At 40.4% G+C, this 19,310-nt stretch overlaps 1 protein-coding gene across 2 annotated transcripts in view; it reads right to left on the bottom strand.

Annotated features, from left to right (window-relative positions):
- The window catches only part of LOC110981085 (kalirin-like), a 177,909-nt gene that overhangs the window by 71,405 nt on the left and 87,194 nt on the right, over positions 1-19,310 (bottom strand). For both annotated transcript variants that reach the window (XM_022238308.2, XM_087134254.1), the window contains exons 14-29: positions 18,803-18,994; positions 15,747-15,916; positions 12,633-12,807; positions 12,233-12,376; positions 10,736-10,936; positions 10,259-10,378; positions 9,583-9,774; positions 8,482-8,755; positions 7,753-7,868; positions 6,812-6,934; positions 6,158-6,340; positions 5,425-5,607; positions 2,316-2,425; positions 1,642-1,711; positions 1,187-1,276; positions 608-700 (exon numbers count right to left, since the gene is read on the bottom strand). In XM_022238308.2, coding sequence (XP_022094000.2) covers positions 608-700; positions 1,187-1,276; positions 1,642-1,711; positions 2,316-2,425; positions 5,425-5,607; positions 6,158-6,340; positions 6,812-6,934; positions 7,753-7,868; positions 8,482-8,755; positions 9,583-9,774; positions 10,259-10,378; positions 10,736-10,936; positions 12,233-12,376; positions 12,633-12,807; positions 15,747-15,916; positions 18,803-18,994 — 2,436 coding nt within the window. The remainder of the gene's footprint in view (positions 1-607; positions 701-1,186; positions 1,277-1,641; positions 1,712-2,315; positions 2,426-5,424; positions 5,608-6,157; positions 6,341-6,811; positions 6,935-7,752; positions 7,869-8,481; positions 8,756-9,582; positions 9,775-10,258; positions 10,379-10,735; positions 10,937-12,232; positions 12,377-12,632; positions 12,808-15,746; positions 15,917-18,802; positions 18,995-19,310) is intronic.

Genomic DNA, 19,310 nt, shown 5'->3' with positions numbered 1-19,310 from the left:
CAACTCTTGATTCGTGGAAAGGAGCACTTGGCCTAACAGAAGACTGACACATGGCAGATTAGATTAGAATGAGAGTAAATTCCTGAAAATCTTCTCATTAACAAGAATATACAGTACCGAAACGTGACATCATTTGAACCAGAGAGCCTAGTGCAAAGGAATGGAGTAGGCGTGTGGTGCTGGTTCATGCGCTGGTTCTTGTGCTAATGCCTTTTCTCACATACTTGAGTTTGTGACATTCACATCGGTACTCTATAACAGGCTTACTTACAGACGGATGGTGACTCTCTGAAAACCTTGAAGTGTTTTAATTACCAACTGCACAGCATTCTTGTATGAAAGAACGTTTTCAATTACCATGAGACTGGACTCAATGATAAAGAAGCTTCGAGTCAAGACAGATTGTTTAAGCTGCAGCCAACTGTCCACATAAAGACCATGTATTTCAATGAATATTGGCTGTACACATTCTACACCATGCACAAACACACAGTATCAGGTCTGTGAGATGTCATGTCTGTGTCATTGTCCTGTATTGTACTATACACGAAGCCAACAGACTCCAAAAAGATGTCAAGCAGGGAAGTAGCAGTGCAAGGAATTGTACCTTGAGTAAAAGCTGGTATTTAGTGATCCTTTGGACTGGTTTGATGATGTAGGCCTGCACTGACAGCCCTAAACCATGCTTCTTTTGGATCTCCTGCAAGTAAAATATATCATTCAAAAACAATTTATAGATGAAAACTGGCAGAAAGGCTTGTTAAAGTTATTATAATTATTTGATTTATTGGTCAAAAATGGAGTTTCATTACATGCCCTTTTACTGATTTTTAGAAGTAATCAAATTTGTATTCTAAGTTTCGGCAGGGCATTTTTCTCAGAGAACACCATGTAAATTTATGAATAAAAAACACCACAAATACCAAGGGTGAAACTTGCAGAGAAGCCTGAGCTACTGCTGAATTACCTGGAGGCATCTAAACGGAAGTACATTTGGGAGTATACAAACATGGTCATCAGAAACAAGAAACAAGCATAACAGTACTTTTTGTTTGTACTAACAATTTCTCAATTTCTGGTAAACATTCTCTAACACGGTTAGGGTGGATTATTGGCAAACCATTCAGTAACAACATGACACTAGGATCTTTAATGTGGTGTGATCATTTCACCTGTGTCAACTTACCTCAAAGAAAGTTCCTGCTTGATCCATCAACAAGGCATTAGAATCTGGCTTGTTCCTGCAATATGTTACATACATCTGAAATTTGTCCGCCTACAAAACAACCACATGTATGACAAGAACCTGTAAAACTCCAGAATCAAGGATGCTTCACAACTGTTGTCTTTGATAGACACAAAAGTCAATACTGAGAAGAAAAAGTTACATGTGCCTGAATTGAAGGGCGCCCTCAAAGAAGAGACAAATTGGCAGGAAGTTTTTTAACCAGGCCCATGCATGTGTGGTGCAAACAAGAAGGCTGTACATTGGATCAGAAATGGGTTGCACATGCTCCGTGCCTCCGGCAAACAACCTGCATGAACCATGTACACACTGGTTTCTACAACAGACTCATCACTGCTACATGTATGTAAAAATACGCTCTCTCTTTTTCTGAATCAGAGAGGATTGACTCTTACCCATGTCACAAAGCAATGGCCTACATCCTCCGGCATAGCTTCATACTTTTCCAATTCTTTCAAGAAGATACTATGGAAAACACAACCAGGAAAACCATGAAGGGTTAGTAACCAAAATGGGAGATCTTTAACAATCTGGAACAACTAACACTGGCAAGATTAACATTAACAATAACAATTTTACAACAAAATCTAAAATTCTACGATATTGTCTTTCATAAACCAACTTTTGGGACAGTTGTCCGTTCACACTTTACAAGCCTTAAGAAATTTTACATTTAAGGGCACAAACTCCAGTACAATCAGTCTTTGAGAAACTCCTGGAGAGTCGAGAATAAGCAAGCTATAATTTAGTTTGAGTGGGATATGAGCGTAGATCACAAGTAAGACGGGATTAAGGTCTGGGATCAGATCCTGTAGATCAATGTATGGATTGGGTTTTTCAGCTCCTAACTGATTCCATGGGTTTTCTGTTTTGGAATATTTGTCCTCAGTTTTCATCCCACTAGTAAGAAAAAGTTCCTCACTGTCTCCTCTCTGCAGGTTTCTTCAGGCAGCGAGCCACGGTGCTCAGAGTGCTTTTGAATAGTCTTTGCTTTCATTACAGGAAATAGAGTTTAAAATAATGGATTGACCCATTCTGAGCGAGAAACGAGGCAACTCCAAGTTCTTACTCCTTATGAAAGTTGTAGATCTCCTCAATGTTGCCGAACAGGATGTGTTCTTTACCCACAATTCCTGGGGGTACTTCCACCACTGATGCCACCATCTCACAAAGGTAATTCTGCAAACATAGCAACAAGGACGACGTGTTAACACTCTGAAAGATCCTTGATTTTAGTTCAGTAAATTCAACAATAAGAGGACTAAGGATGCTTTATCTATTTCTTGCACTGGACTGAATGATTTCATGCTAGCTTAATATTTTCTTAAAACTTGGTTTTGATACTTTTCATTCAGCAGACATTTTGACATATAAATAGGAGAAAATAGTGAACAACAGTACTTGTGTCAAATGACTTTTATTTAAGTAATTTAAGAAGCTGATTTATCTTTTCATAAAATACTGACAACCTTTCAGTATTGTTTGGTTTTGATATTATTTGGCTTTCCCACAAATCCATATTCGCACATGAAAACTTAGTTGTATGTTCAAAATCTTTCCAACTTCAGAATTCAGTCTAAAAGAACCTATTGTGATAATTCTAACTCCGTGGGAAAGTTTGCTGTCCCCTGCATTCCCCTAATACCTCCTTTGTTCAGAAAACGGACACCACATGCTGATAACTTCATAAAGCTCCATTATAAGTAAAAGTGGCTGGTCTTTATCTTCCTTAGCCTTTCCGTGGGATTCCAGTAGGTTCTCAGCCCAGGGCTGGTCAATGTTTAGAGTGGACCAAGAAGCTCAGGGCTGGTCAATGTTTAGAGAGGACCAAGAAGCTCAGGGCTGGTCAATGTTCAGAGAGGACCAAGAAGCTCAGGGCTGGTCAATGTTTAGAGTGGACCAAGAAGCTCAGGGCTGGTCAATGTTTAGAGAGGACCAAGAAGCTCAGGGCTGGTCAATGTTTAGAGAGGACCAAGAAGCTCAGGGCTGGTCAATGTTTAGAGTGGACCAAGAAGCTCAGGGCTGGTCAATGTTTAGAGTGGACCAAGAAGCTCAGGGCTGGTCAATGTTTAAGGAGGGCCAAGAAGCTCAGGGCTGGTCAATGTTTAGAGTGGACCAAGAAGCTCAGGGCTGGTCAATGTTTAGAGTGGACCATGAAGCTCAGGGCTGGTCAATGTTTAAGGAGGGCCAAGAAGCTCAGGGCTGGTCAATGTTTAGAGTGGACCAAGAAGCTCAGGGCTGGTCAATGTTTAGAGTGGACCAAGAAGCTCAGGGCTGGTCAATGTTTAGAGTGGACCAAGAAGCTCAGGGCTGGTCAATGTTTAGAGTGGACCAAGAAGCTCAGGGCTGGTCAATGTTTAGAGAGGACCAAGAAGCTCAGGGCTGGTCAATGTTTAGAGAGGACCAAGAAGCTCAGGGCTGGTCAATGTTTAGAGTGGACCAAGAAGCTCAGGGCTGGTCAATGTTTAGAGTGGACCAAGAAGCTCAGGGCTGGTCAATGTTTAGAGTGGACCAAGAAGCTCAGGGCTGGTCAATGTTTAGAGTGGACCAAGAAGCTCAGGGCTGGTCAATGTTTAGAGAGGACCAAGAAGCTCAGGGCTGGTCAATGTTTAGAGTGGACCAAGAAGCTCAGGGCTGGTCAATGTTTAGAGTGGACCAAGAAGCTCAGGGCTGGTCAATGTTTAGAGTGGACCAAGAAGCTCAGGGCTGGTCAATGTTTAGAGTGGACCAAGAAGCTCAGGGCTGGTCAATGTTTAGAGAGGACCAAGAAGCTCAGGGCTGGTCAATGTTTAGAGAGGACCAAGAAGCTCAGGGCTGGTCAATGTTTAGAGAGGACCAAGAAGCTCAGGGCTGGTCAATGTTTAGAGTGGACCAAGAAGCTCAGGGCTGGTCAATGTTTAGAGTGGACCAAGAAGCTCAGGGCTGGTCAATGTTTAGAGTGGACCAAGAAGCTCAGGGCTGGTCAATGTTTAGAGTGGACCAAGAAGCTCAGGGCTGGTCAATGTTTAGAGCGGACCAAGAAGCTCAGGGCTGGTCAATGTTTAGAGAGGACCAAGAAGCTCAGGGCTGGTCAATGTTTAGAGAGGACCAAGAAGCTCAGGGCTGGTCAATGTTTAGAGTGGACCAAGAAGCTCAGGGCTGGTCAATGTTTAGAGTGGACCAAGAAGCTCAGGGCTGGTCAATGTTTAGAGTGAGCCAAGAAGGTGTACAATACAGGTAAAAAGCGGGCACTCATGCACCCCTGACCAACAGAGGCTGTAAATAATGAATACCAAAAGACGTAATGCTGAAAACACCTTAGTATCCTGCCCCTTTGTCTGATGAATACTTTGTCTATATGAATACCACATCAATACATGTGTTGGTTTGCCCATGTGGGCAGCAGGTGGCTTACTGGCGATATGATATAATCTAGCTGAACATGATGTAATGTGATCTCCTGGCTACATCAATCTTTTGTAAACAGCAGGTGCTCATAAAGACAAGATCCATCACTGTCTTTTGATTCTAGTCAGTATCAGTTGAGCTTATTTTTCACACTTCCATTTAATTAATATTATGTTTTCACCCCTTTCAACTTCCATTTTGACACATTTAGAAGTCAAAACCAACGACAGTGTCTAGCTGCAAATGTGAAACAACCCCAGCACTCCCCCATGTTGGAAACATGCTCCACTTGTACGTTCACAAACCATTTTAATACCGGTATGTTTGTTCACAAAACCATTTAATACGTAAACGTTACCCGGTTCCCTACTCTGACTTATGAAATGAGAATATGATTTGCATGGGAACCAATGAAATAAGTTCTTTATAGAATGGAATTGCTGTATGTAAATATTACAAGGGGAAGTTTTTGATATAGTGCCCAATGCCATGGGTAAATTGAATCTCTGACCATTGTGGCATATAAAGATGGAAAGCACTCTATCTTTTGAAAGTTTTGGGTGCGTAAAAATCTGATGTTTTAAAAATATTGTCATTTTGGAGCACGGATGCTGAAGGAAAGAAGGTTTCTTTTCCAAAATATTAAAAGCCAGGATTCCAGCAACTGCAAGAAGTTCGGTATTCCTTCTTTTTAATCTTCCACATCTTCCTTGTAGATTCTGGGGATCTTGGAATGATGAAAATATGAATAAAGGGTTAGGTTACTGAATAATAATGACACCCATACATACATTGATGCAGCAGTGTAAATCTCTCACGTATGCTTTCTCTGTCTGCAGAAGTTCCTGCATGATGAAGTCTCGTTTCCGTGCTGACTTTCTCTTATCTTCATTCATCTCTTTGGCATCTCGCAACTTGAGTTCCAGGCTGGTATCAGACATACGATGGTCGATGGACAGGTCCTTTGCATCTTCCTGAAAGGAACAATATTACATGGAGAGGGGTCATTTTCAACCCAAAACCAGATATCAAATGTCAATCATAAACAAGTAGAACCAGGTTTAATTTGTGCTTTTCGATGAAACGTTCTTCTGAAATATTTCCTTATGAGACATGGTGCTTCTTGTTAAAAAGTTAAAAGTTAATGCTACATCACCTCTTAATGTTCCCCGGATTTTGCAAAATTGTAACATTTGGTAAGCAGCAAGACTACAAGCTTGAAAATACCAGCAGTGAAGCTTACACGTACACATCTAAAAATACACAAAGTTTTCTCCATGAACACAACATGTCTACAAAATAGTGGATGGATTGTATGCATAAGAAAAGTACCAAGGGGAACTCATCCAATTCCCCACATACATAAAGGGTAACAACCTTATGAACTGAGAAGGCAGAGGATTTGAAACCAATGGAATTTAAGCACAAAACTGCTCACCATGTTTATAACACACATTAACATGGAAAAAAAAGTAGCAACTTATTTCACAAAGTTAACAATGCCTGCTGATATCATCAACTGACCTCGTGACTCAGTCCTAGCTTTCCCTCTAGCTGTGCTCTGTACTTGTCCATTCGCAGGGAGAAGTCCCGATAACGATTGTCCACGGCTGACACCCATGACTTGATGCTAGAGGCGTGGAGGTGACCCTTCTCCACCAGGCTGTTGGCAAGTTGTAGCAGCAATTTCACCTTCTCTCTTGTTTCCTGATGAGAAAAGTTAAGATGATAATCTCTTATGAATTAATCACCCATGAAATGCAAGATCTTACTTAACTGTGGTAAAACAACTTTAGTCCACTGAGCAAGTAAAGCTACATTACTATAATCATGCAGGTGAAAATCTGTGTTGCTGGCACTGCTGTACCATGCAAATATCTCATGCCCATACAGGGGAATGTTGGTTCTTCACATTGCATTCAAAAGTATGACCACAGACTAAACTGTTTTTCAAAAGCCTTCATCCAAACTTATCTCTGCTGTTCTTTTAATTTTTAATTTTCATTCTAAACATTCTCGAAATCACAAAGATATTGGAATGTTTTGCAAGACATCACTTCTGGTTTTAATGACCCTCTCATCAATATAGCAGACTCCGATCCAACCAGATCACAGGCAAAGACAAGACCATCTGTATCTCCTTGGCTCTTAAATCAACCATGCACGCCTTCACTTTACCTTGGCAGTTCCTTTAAACTCATTATGCTCCTTAAGCAGTGCTTGAGTCTCTTCAGGATTATCTCCTACATTGGTGTGAGTTGAGAGGTAGAACTCTCCTGTATCATGGATCCACTCCAAGGCCTATGCAGGATGAGATTAAGGGGGAAACATCAAGCAGAGCAAACAAGGAACAACTATCTCTTGCGTTAATGCTTAGTAATGATACAATGTGTTAACAATCAGACTCCAGTTCAATGTGGAAGTGAGCATAAGCACAGGACTACTGCACAGGTAGATGAAATTTATGTCTCATTTAAAGAAATTACAAGATTTTGCAACCCCCTAATAATACTTATCAATCCAACAAAACAGAGAGATGAAGCTACCGTATAGTTACATATGGTGCTTCAAACTTTTTGTGGCAATTACAGAACTCATATAAATGTTTATCAGACGTACATGTACATCTCCTAAAAAGTTACTTATTCGCTTGTTAGCAAATTTGGTATTAATTTCAACACAGCATGGAACTCATCAGTTAACCGATGTTTGTATGACCACCAGCTGGAAAAGACATTAGGAGATGCAATTCTTCAATTTAGCACGATTTAAAGCAAGTAACTGCAGCGTTGAATTGTAAACCTGTCTGACTGTCATAAATAACGTGAAAGTCATCCACACTCTAAAGCCAGAAAAATGAAGGAAAACAACTGTTGGCTGATTCTGAAAGCAGGTCCTTGAAAAAAAGTGATACAACTGGAAAAAAAAGACACTTCACTTGATGATTAGCACAATGCTCAATGGTGAACTTGTAGATTCAAACCCCAATCTGTGACAAATTCAACAAGAAAAGTAGCAATTCTCTGGCACACTTTTCAATCAGGGCATATCCAGGAGCCACAGTAAAACCAAGAGCCTAGATGCAGCGAAAGACTATATCTGCATTCTCATATCATTACCTGTCTTGCACTGCGTTCAAACAAGACGTACTGCAGGCACTGGTCCAGTCGCTTCTTCTTCTGTGTCCAACTCTCAAGAACTTTGTCTTCTTGGCACAATAACTCCTCCAGGATTCCTGGGACAAAAATCATTACTGGAGGCAATTACCACATGTTCACGACTACCAACTCATGAATTGGTCCCTATGGTCTAATCACACAACAAAGTATAGGGGTGATTATACAACATGTGCGTGTTGCCAGAGATTCAATGACACTGAGGGAATTCAGAAGGTTTGGTTGGTCATCCAAGGTTCACATCCATTACTATCATTTTATTGGCACTGCTGGAAATCCCAAGGGTTCACCAGCTGCGTGGTAGCAATTTCTTGTGGTCATTCAAATTATGCAAGGAATGGTGATTTACAACAGGATGCAGAAAGTTCACAGTCCACTCAATCTTTAAATAGGAAATGCCTTTGGAAACAACCTCTTCAACATTCCAAGTACTTTCTGTTGTTTTTTGCTTTTGTTTTGAGTGGCTTTTGCTTTATGTTTCAAACTTACTGACTCTGCGAAATATTAACCCACAACTGATATACTCTTGACACATAAATCCCCATCAATACCAAAATCTTAGTAGCTACTAGATTCTGTGCTCTGTGAAAAACTGGAGGCTTTCTGACAATAATGCTTGAAATGATTCCTGATCTTAATCAATGAGGAAACCCATCAAAATGAAGTGCCTACTCTTGACATAAGTCTCAGGTCCTCTGGCAACACTGGATGGAGGTGAGACAGCAGGTTGGCCACTGTTACATTTCTTGAGATACTTTAAGAAGCTCTCAGCATTGCGTCTGGCCATGGTGCATGCCCTGAGGAAACTTTCCTTCTGATCTTGATGTTTCTGAATCAGCTTCAGCATCTCAGTCTCTGAGACTGGGCTGAAGTGTTCCCGGCCACCGCTACACCAGTCTTCATCTCTGGTGTAGTCTCGTTGGAGATCCTCCAGCACTGACTGGACCTGAGAGAGTGTAAGCAGAAGGTGGGACTGACTACCAGATTCAAACATTAAGTTCATGACTTGCACCCGTAGCATGCCTATGAAGACATGGACTCAAATCTTGCTGATGAACCATTTTACCACACTCTTTGTAAAGGTCGGTACGATGAGGTTTTTGCAAACTTACAGTCTTCTGACAAGAGAGCAATTTGACATCTTTTTGTGTTATGTATACTTGAAAGAGGGCGCTGCTGTTGTGATGTCAACTGAGGAAAACACTGCTCAGTTAATGTTTTTATGTTCAATTTGTGAACACCATATTAACTCACTGAAACAGTTTTTGTACACAAGCCAACGCAACATTGAGATTTTCTCCCTAGGACTGTCATCACAGTTTTGCTCATGAATATGGAAATTCACATCAGAATAAAAACCAACAGGGTACCTAAATACCTTTTTAAACAGCAACATAAAATTTAAAACAAGTTTAACTGAAACAAAACGGTGTACTTCCACAAACTGTAGAAAAAAGTGCATAGCACGGACCCTTTAAGTAAGGCAAATCTCACAAAGCATAGAAAAATTCAATTCAATTTTTGCTTCTTGCAACAATGGCCAATGAAATGTCTAGTACATTATTAGAGTTTGGAAAAATAAAACAAAATCCCAAAAGAACATGCAATTTAAGAAATCATGAAAGCAATACTTAAATAGATCGAAAAAATGTTTCAAATCAAATATCCAAAAGCTTATTTCTCTTTCATAGCCTTCCTTCATTGCAGCTAATAAAACATCTTTTCTTGTCAATCAAAAAACCCTCTAATTTGCTGAGAGATTTATAACCTCACCTGTTCTGATGTCTTATAGAAGCTGGCTGCATACTGAAACAACTTGCGTCTGTCTTCAGACCGTAAGACCAAACGCGACCATCGCAGGTCAACACTAGTAGCAATGCTCTGAATACGTTCACTGTCATAATGATGCACCTCTAACAACTTGTAGGCATTGTCATGGAGACGTATTGCACTTTGTTGAGTTTTCTGATGCATGAGGAGAAATGACTGACAATAACAAACTGCCACCCACTGATATTTAAAAATTAAACTACAAAATCTTGTTGGAACAGTACAGTCTATTCATCATCAAGACAGGAAATTCCACATTCTGTATTAAGTCTAGATCACTTTTCATAGCAAGAACATCAGTATGAGGTGTTTAACATTTGTGTAGATTTCCAACTTAGATTGCTTCTTCTTGCCAACTTTGAAGTTTCATTATCTCATTTTGTTCTCAGCAGATCTTCAGGTTACTAACTCGTATGAGTTGACAGCTTTTCAACAGCTTAAAATTGTATGAGAAAATACAAACATGCTTTTAAATATCTAAGAGGGATTCTTATTCTTTTGTGCTCAGTCAACAAGAGTGAAAGGAAAGTTGCCAAACTTATAAAATCAAGAAAACTGTAGAATTTCTCAAGTTTCATGGTTCGGAAGTATGCAATCAGCTCCTCGGTGGACAACCTACCTCTATGGCATTTTCAAACTGTTGATGTTCTTTCTGTAATCTCTCAGCTTCCTCAAAGCTGTTGGGTACAGCCGTTACCATCAGAAGCATCTTCTCTGCACTCTTTATCCAACTCTCAACCTGTCCAAAAAGAAATCAAATGAAACAAATTATCACAACTTGTCATTCATCACACCGCCCTGCTGGTTTAACTCACAGGTCAGTGGTTCTTCAAAGAAACATTTCAGAAGTTTTCCTTTTCAAATGGTGCCTTCAATGTGATGGAAACTATTCAACTATACAAACCCACAACTCAAGATCTGAGGACTTACAAAAACTGAAACTGGAAATATTTTCTTGTTTAAAACTCACCTTTCATAAAAACAAGTTAAGCATATTGTTGTACATGTACCTTCCTGCGTTTACAATTTACTGCAATACATCAGTAATAAAAATACAAGTCATACAGTAATGACAATACTGACTGGCTATGCTTACCTGCTCAGCATCAATCTCAAATTCTCTGAGGTTCCTGCATTGTTCTAGCTTGGCTCGCCGTGTCTCAGCAATGTCCTCCAGCTCCAGATATCCATCTTTGATGTCATCTAGGAGAACTTGAACCCTGGTCTGGGCTGTGAACTGACCACCAGTCATCAATTCAATGCCTGTGGACTCTAAGAGTTGTAAAAGGTCGCGACCCTTGAAATAGAGACAAAGGGAGAAAGAGGAAGAAATGTATTGTGGGTCAAAGAAAGTCAAAGGTGAAAGTTACATGGGCTGAATTTAGAAAGGATGAGATTCTGGTTGGTGGACAGCAGTGTCATGAGACACCAAAAAGTTTATATGAGCAGGAAAATTAACGCTCATACATTCATATCTCTTTGTAAAATCTCTCCTACTTATCACTGGCTCAAAATCTGGAGACAAACTCTCACTTGTAACTACGATGGAACAAAGAGCAAAGCTTGTTTTCTGCAACTGGATGAGCTGACATGGTAGTTTCAATGTGACAGGTATAAGCATTATGTAAACTACATGTACTCCTCAGTCACGCTGGTTCCAAATACTTTGTACAACATTTACTTGCTAACGCTGAAGTTGGCACTGTGAGTGGCCCGATATCATGAAGTGTTTCAGTCTAGCACACTACTGAGAACTCAAAACCTTTGTGGTATGTTTCAGCACGCTTTCTTCAGCAAATGGTTAATGCAGCAAAATGAAATGCAAAATTTGATTGGTATAACATCTGTGCATTTCGACTTCCTCAAAAAGCAACTTAGTGAATACCCCAAATACCAGCTATGTGTGACAGATATATCACCTGTATCTCAAGCGATCGAACGCTACAATATTTCTATTCCATTCCTCATGTTCTGTTTTTGATGTCACACTTCATGATTAATCACTTTGTGTCGGGGTTCCCAGTACAGGAGGCCTAAGGTTTAAAGGCAAAGCCGGGGTGCCTGAATCGGACAAAGGAGCTGGGCCTTGTAACAAAAGACCGTACTCGGAACAAAAGACCAGGCTGCTGGGAATCGCCAACATTTTTTCAGTTGTCAATAGCATTGTTTTGAAACAGTATACCACTATCTGGGGCATTCAGTGCAAGCGGATTATGACCGGGGACAAAAGCGTTCCAGCGTGCCAGCGATGAGCGATACAATACTGCTGCACACTAATCTGGCTGCAATTGAACGGCACCGGCAGCGCCTGGGCCAGTTTCAGGAACAAAAGAAAATTAAGTAACACAACACAATCTGGGCTCTCGTTACAAGAAGCAGGCTTGGCTGAAATACTCGGGCATCAATAGATGTTGCTTGTCAGATTAGAGTAGCCACCAGACAGTCCTTCGTATGGGTGTAAACATCCAGTAAATGAATTTTTGAAGAATTTTGAAAACAGAAAATCTTTAAATTCCCGGGAACTTGTCATGCAACTTCAATTTAGATCCGGCAGCATAAGGTTAAGGTTCAGCGTACTATTTGCACTACTCACTTTCTGTATGAGTTGCACTGTTCTCTCTTGAACGCCATCAAAGAAATCTAAGTGTTCCTTCAGCATCAGGTCAGCAGTGTCGATGTCAAAGTTGAAATCAGCACTGTGCATCTCGGTGGTGTACCTTGGCAGCTGGGTGGACAGCTGAAGGAAAAAGCAACAGAAAGTAAAGGTGTCAACAAATTAGTAAGATGAGCAAAGAAATTAACTTGAGTAGGATATGAACCTGTGACCTCTGGAACACTGTACCAATGCTCAACCGGGTTGCCCAGGCTGTACGTTAGGGGTCTTCCAATGGGTCAGTTTCTTTGTTCAGCTGGTCTAGTTAGGCAAACTGTAATTTAAATATAGTCTTAATGCAACAGATGGATAAAAGGAAAAGTCTGGGATAATTTCTGACCTCTAAGGCATCTCTCTCAAACTGCCGAAGTTGTAGGCAAAGTTCTAACTTCATCCGTCGACTGGCCCACAGGCTATCCAGCTTAGACCTTCCTTCTTCCAAGTTATGAAGGATGCCTTCAATGTGGCTGCATGCCCCGTTGTAGGACACTTTGCCTGTATCCATGGCAATTTGCCTGCAGGAGTTGGAAAGAACCAAGCTAAGACATTTGTTTTTTCAAATAGGAAGATACATGTATCTCTTATTTCTTTTGGTAAATTAGCAACAGTTTGGGTTCACTAAATTGCCAGCAGTAGGACTGTCTTCTTGCTCCTTTTTCACCTCTTACAGTAAGCTTTGCCAACGTGCAAAACCCATAAAAAATCCACAGATTTCTAGAAAATCCTCAAAAAATGTACGGTAAGAAAAAATTCCAGGTTTTACTGCAATGATCTCTCAGTAGACACAGCCAGCTATTACAAAAATGATAATTATGAAATCTGACATATGAACGTTGACCCATGGAAAAATTCTGACCTTCCTAACCATGGGGCAGATTTTGATGTGATGCACCTTACACCCCACTAGTTGTCTGACAATTTCCAAACAACTTGAATCTAGACTAATCCTAATTATTTCCCAGTATGCACAAGGGGAGGATTTCACACTTGACATTTTAGCTGTAACCTAATAACAAGCCGCCAGTCCAGCTTAACATCATTCAATCAATGCATCTCCAGGGTCTATTTGTATTCACACAGCTCTATGAACAGGGATAGAATACATGGTTTCGTGGGTGGATCTTTGGGTGACTGAACTCCTGTGGTAAAAGCCACAGAAGGTACAATATACATGGGCTGTGGGGTACCATTCTGACCTAATGGAGGCTGAAAAGTAAAAGAGAGAATGCTCGGTGGTATGTTATGTGATGCGGTGTATGTTTCATACAGGATTAAAGTAATGCAAATAGACAAACTGGACAGAATCTTAATATCCTTTTGCCTTTGAGAAAGATTCTGCTAGAATACAAATCAACGAGTTATACAGCAGTTTTTCAATTTTACATTTCTGAAATCTTAATTTCTCCCACAGACAACATGGGCTCTTGACATTTTAAAAAGACTACCCATTTCAGAAAAAATTTAACACTATGAGAAAGAGTGAACTGTTTGAGATTTTCTCCTGACAAATCAGATATTGATACTACATGTACACTGGACAGCCCATTAGCCCCACAGTGAAAGGAATAAACCACCTCAATGGCTAACTACCGGTACACAGACATAATTTGAAATCATGCTCTCAAAGATTACACAAGTAACATGAAAGGTCAGCAATATTCTAAAATTACCCATTGTATGAACTAATCCCAGGAGACATTATAACTGCAGTACCATGGTACTCACACCTGGATTCTTGATCTTGACGTGCTTTGGCAAATCAGGACACCCTATTAGTCAAAGAGGTATGTAATGTGTGCATAGCACCTGTCCATGATCTTTGTGCAACCACAGCTATGCCTTCTAATTCAGGTTGTCCAATTACACTATAACAAATGAAGTGGACTGAACCATCAAAACACTGCCAGACTTATTACCAGTGCTCAATATACTGCCACATCCAATCCAGAGGATGAGTTCCATTGTCAGAGCTATTTCAGGAAGTATGAAGTTAATTGATCAAGCTATCAATGTACAATACCTTTTCATAGAGTAAGCAAGCTCTATAGTACAACGTGATTGAGAGTTAACCCTGTGAAAATGACTGGGAAAAAGAATTCGTATTTGCAAGTGAATTTTGCATTTTGACTGCTACTTTCCCCTCTTCGAATTTGCAATGAATCTGGTGTGAAAATGTGCAAAAAAAGTGCTAACATGGTGCGAAAAATATGAGAAAACGGCACGGTGCAAAAAAATTGTTAACACCATGTAAAAAATCTGTGTGCGAAAATAATGCGAAAACTGTGCAAAAATACTACGAAAACGATGTGAAAATGTCAGTGCAAAACCTTGCTTGTCTAGGCCAGATAGATTCTGGCTGACGTCAACATCAGAGGCACGGAGCAAACACACTCTCCACAGATATGAGTTGTGGTTGTGTACTGGGTTTATGTGTGTAGGGGCCGAAATGGGCCACTGCGCATGCATTGTGCACATGGATCGTTTTGTGTACAAATGAGTGATCGTCCGACTCCCCGTAGACACTATGCAGTAATTTGATTTCTAGCCCCAGGGACCACACTATTTTTCATCAATTTCTGCACAAATGGATAAGGTTTGAGTTGCTCGAACTCTTCATTGAAAATTCTGTGAAAAAAGGACAAGTTTTCTGAAGTTTGAACTGCTAAATATGGGCATTTTCTGCAAGAGGAATTTTAGAGGCTTTCTGGTACATCTACAAGAACCTAGGTATTATTTTTAGAAACGAATGGGTCGGAAACACCTGAGACCGATTGAAGTTTAGATCGTGAATGTGGGAACATTTGCCCGCTGAGTGATGAAGTGCACCGTAATTTTCCAAATGGCAGTGGCTGGGTGTCAGTACAGCAGCCGGTCAACATGGAGTCCGCATACGGTAGACTCACACGGGCCGCCGTACACGGGTAGATATGGACTGCCTTCTCAGACTTTGTCTATGTCACGAGTTATGGTAATCACTGTTTGTATTACTGCTTTTCTAAGATAAATAACAAGTATTATTATATTGGTGGCTCTTCTGACTTTGCTCCTGTCAATTCTTACTAAAAAAGTTTTAACCATTCAAACACAAATAGTTCAGGGATATTTTTTCAACTGTTCAGCTACATGTACTTGTAAACTTCATACTTTAAAATTGATTTTGTTGGGGCTGGGGTTGATTTCCTTCTCAACTTGGTAAAAGGTGTTAACATTTTCCCATTTATGACAAATGTGTGAATTGTTTTCCCACCTGGGAAAAGTTTTCCCACTGTGAAAAACAGGTGTGAAAATTTTTCCCACCTGTGAAAAAAGGATGAACATTTTTTCCACTGCGGGGAAAATTTTTCACAATTTGTGAAATGAACATTTATTTTCTCAGATGGGAAAAAGAGGGAAAAATTTTCCCACTTTTGAGGTTAACTTTCAAGTGCACTGTACTGTATCTCTTATCAATTACCTTAGATGATCCACCAGGTTCTGGCCTTCACTGATGGTATTGACTGAGGCGTCAATGGTAATGTCCCTCTGATGCTCAAATTTGGCCAAGTCTTCTTCGGCCTCCTCTACCAGCTCTGATGTCTCCTCTGTGCTCAAACTTTCCTGTAGTTCCTTATACCACGCTGTTAGCTATAGAAAAAAAACCAAATCAGAGCATCAAGGATCAGGTGGAGAGATAAGATGAAAAGGGTTGGCAGGGTTTGACTTCTTGGATTAAACTGGCGCTTCAGAATGATTCACCTGACTAGTATCCCTCCAGCACTAGGAACTAGACACAGATGGCAGCAATGTGTTCAGGGCTCAGTATGTCTCAAAAAAACATCCTCTCAAAGCCTGCTTTTTAATCCTCTAGATATTACTCTACCTACTAGAATGTCACACTTTTACTGCTTACCAGGCAAAGATGCATATCAAAAACAGATTACAACTACTGAGAAATCATTATCAAAATTAAAAAATTACGATAGAACTCACAGATTTAACATCACATTTGGGAATTCCAATGCAAGCTGTGCTTCACAGCTACATGTACATGTGCATGTACATGCAATCCAGGATGTTTATAGGATAATTGTCCATAAACTACGTCACGACTAGACCATTTCATCAATCAGATCCTAGACCAATTCAATCACATCTCAATCGGACAATGATGCTTTTTCCAATTGTAGGTATATCACCATACCTAAAAGGCCTGGCAAATAGCCATTCACAAGCTCTGTTACCAAGTCCTATTGTTACCTAGGTGTCAAAGTTACCAGTCTTTTGTCTACCAAGGTTATCTGAGTGCTTGCTGCTACAGAATGCAGGAAGATTTGATGTTTTCATTTCCCTACGGACATCTATGGCTTTTGATTTTGAATAACAGAGGGGGCTGGAATGAGGTAAGTTAATAAGGCTTCTGCTCAATCTTGGGGTGTTTACTGTTTGTATTTGATCATCAGTTACGTCCATCACTGCCATTAGCTAGTTCGCAGAGCATTGCATTCCTGCCTGAGATGTCATGTGACGTGTGTCATTGTGACAGCTTTATGAGACATTCTACTGGCTTTTTAAGTTTACTCTGCTATAATGACTGAACACCTTCCAATGGGCCTTGGGCAAATGTGCCAGAAATTTTCTGTGTGATGGACTACCATATTCAGGTGGCATGGTACATGTACATGTATGTATGACGACAGAAGAGGGCTCCCTTTTGATCAGGCCAGTGTTGAAATCTCCTTGAATAGCAGAGGAAAGTTTGAGAGGACAGGTAGAAGCTTTATGGAGTGGTTCTAAGAGGATTCTATGAACTGTAAAGCCTATGTTCAACTTAGGCATCTTTGCAACACTTCCAACAACATGGAAATTCCTTGATATCCTGAAAAAAAAACATGGGAAAGGCTACCACCAATGTGTGCATACATCACTTGGCCTTGCCAAATTGTGAACTGAACAAAGCTACAACCTTGAAACACCTAGACAGTTTGGTTGAGCAGGCTTGTGTGCAGACACCTAGACAGTTTGGTTGAGCAGGCTTGTGTGCAGACACCTAGACAGTTTGGTTGAGCAGGCTTGTGTGCAGACACAAGCTGAAGCTGTAGTAATGCCACAGATTGGATGCTGGGATTAAGCAGGATTATCTGAGATCAGATTTACCAACACGTTACAATTATGACAATAAGGAACAAGTACTGGATATTATAGATATACGCAATATAGCAGGATCCCCCCTTGCCCCAAAGGAAAATTTAAACCAAAGCTGAAACAAAATCCAGCCAAATACACTTAAGGATGTTTTTCTTTGTGTGTGTCGTCTTAGCGACAGTTACACCAAGTAGGCAGGAACCTTTGGGGGGGGGTTAAGAATGAATTCAAGCCCAATCCATACAGAAATGACAAAGGCCTAGTCACACTGTTCCTCTAGGGAATGTACATGTGTATGTAAATGTCTGACACTAGGGGGCGCTACTGTAGAAGCAACAATATGCATGCCAGCATAGAACCAAGCTGAAGTAAAGACACCCTTATCCCCTGTGGTGGTGAAGTAAATGTCTGAGTTATATTTAGGAGGAAGTGGGTTGATAAATGAATGGCAAATTGCTGGGTTGTTATGAACAGCATCAGAATTTCTCAGGAAAATGTCAAATGGGCTCCTGGTAAATGTTTTGTCGGTAATGGGGTAATACTTCCTTTTATGTTGTCAAATTCTGACAACTGACTGTGGGCATTAATGTCTACATTGTATGTCTGATCCTTCTGTGATATGTACACGTATGTTCACGACTGGTTAACTGAGATTCAGGTACAGATTACGGCTTTGGGATCTTAAATGAATCCTTTTTATTTCGTCAATGATCTTTTCCTACTGTCTAGTTTGCTTGTTATTGCATCAGGGCAACAATGTTCCACGATTGTTTCCTTCACACCCATTTCCAATTTATTGTGACTCTGAGGATGGATTTGAATTTCTAGGCTACAGCTGGGAAAATGCATACAAAATCAACAGTCCCTGCTTTGAAATCTGACTTCATGGTCAAGTAACGGCCTCCCAGCTTTTGTACTAGTTGCTATACATGTACTAGCCAGCAGTTTTTCCTCCACTATGAGTCCTGTTAACCAAGCTCTTGAAGACACAGCATAGAGCATATCAAAATTAACTTGACCTTACAAAAAAGTCATATCACTAGACATGCTTGCCATTAAGCAACATTATATGTCACACTGTTAAATATAAAGTCAGGCAGCAAGGGTTTGAATCCCACCACTGGCAAAGTGGATTGGATTTTTAGTCCCTACCTGATTCGATGGGTTATTCCAGGAATACTTATCCAGGTTTTCCTCCCAACTCTAAAACTGAACATTTTTTCAAGGTCTTTTTCATTGGCACTTTATAATCATCCTGTAATTGGCACTTAATGCTGTCTTGCATGATTAGAAATAAAATAAATCCAAAAGAAAAAAGAAATGGAATTATCACACTCCTGGGAGAGCTTGGTGCATAATTCCTTCCTACAAATCAGAACGACTTCTCACCTCTTTTGCATGTGTGTGGAAGGAAACGGACATATCAAGCAACTGCTTTCGACATTCTGTCCGTGTGATGAAGTCACGGACTTTCTCTTCCAGTACCCTAGCCACTTGGTAGATTTCTTCGGGATTACACTCTCCCGTCTGGGCTAGCTGGCCTGCGTTGGCTAACAGGCGATCCGCATTGGTAAAGGTGTTCTGTAGAAAAAAGACAAATGAAAACAGGTAAACTGTTAGTGAGAAGAAAGAGACTGAAGTGTCAGTAACGGTGATGCCAACTCAGCAACTGACCGGGAGATAGTATATATTACTCACAGCTACATGAACACGTACAGACATGTACAAAACCTGAACAAGACTCCTTGATTTACATCTCAACAGAAATGCAAACCAACAGAGACTTTCCGCATAAAGTTCAAAAGCTCAAGTCAAAGCAGCAGGTTGTATTTATCATGAATACAAGGAACCTACATTTGTAATGACAAATGAAATGGTACAAGTTCACGTATCTTAA

This window comes from Acanthaster planci, linkage group LG03 (genome assembly GCF_054643075.1).
Source record: "Acanthaster planci isolate LZ-2023a linkage group LG03, COTS_SCS, whole genome shotgun sequence".
Classification (NCBI taxonomy): domain Eukaryota; kingdom Metazoa; phylum Echinodermata; class Asteroidea; order Valvatida; family Acanthasteridae; genus Acanthaster; species Acanthaster planci.
This window is presented reverse-complemented; position numbering and strand designations above follow the sequence as displayed.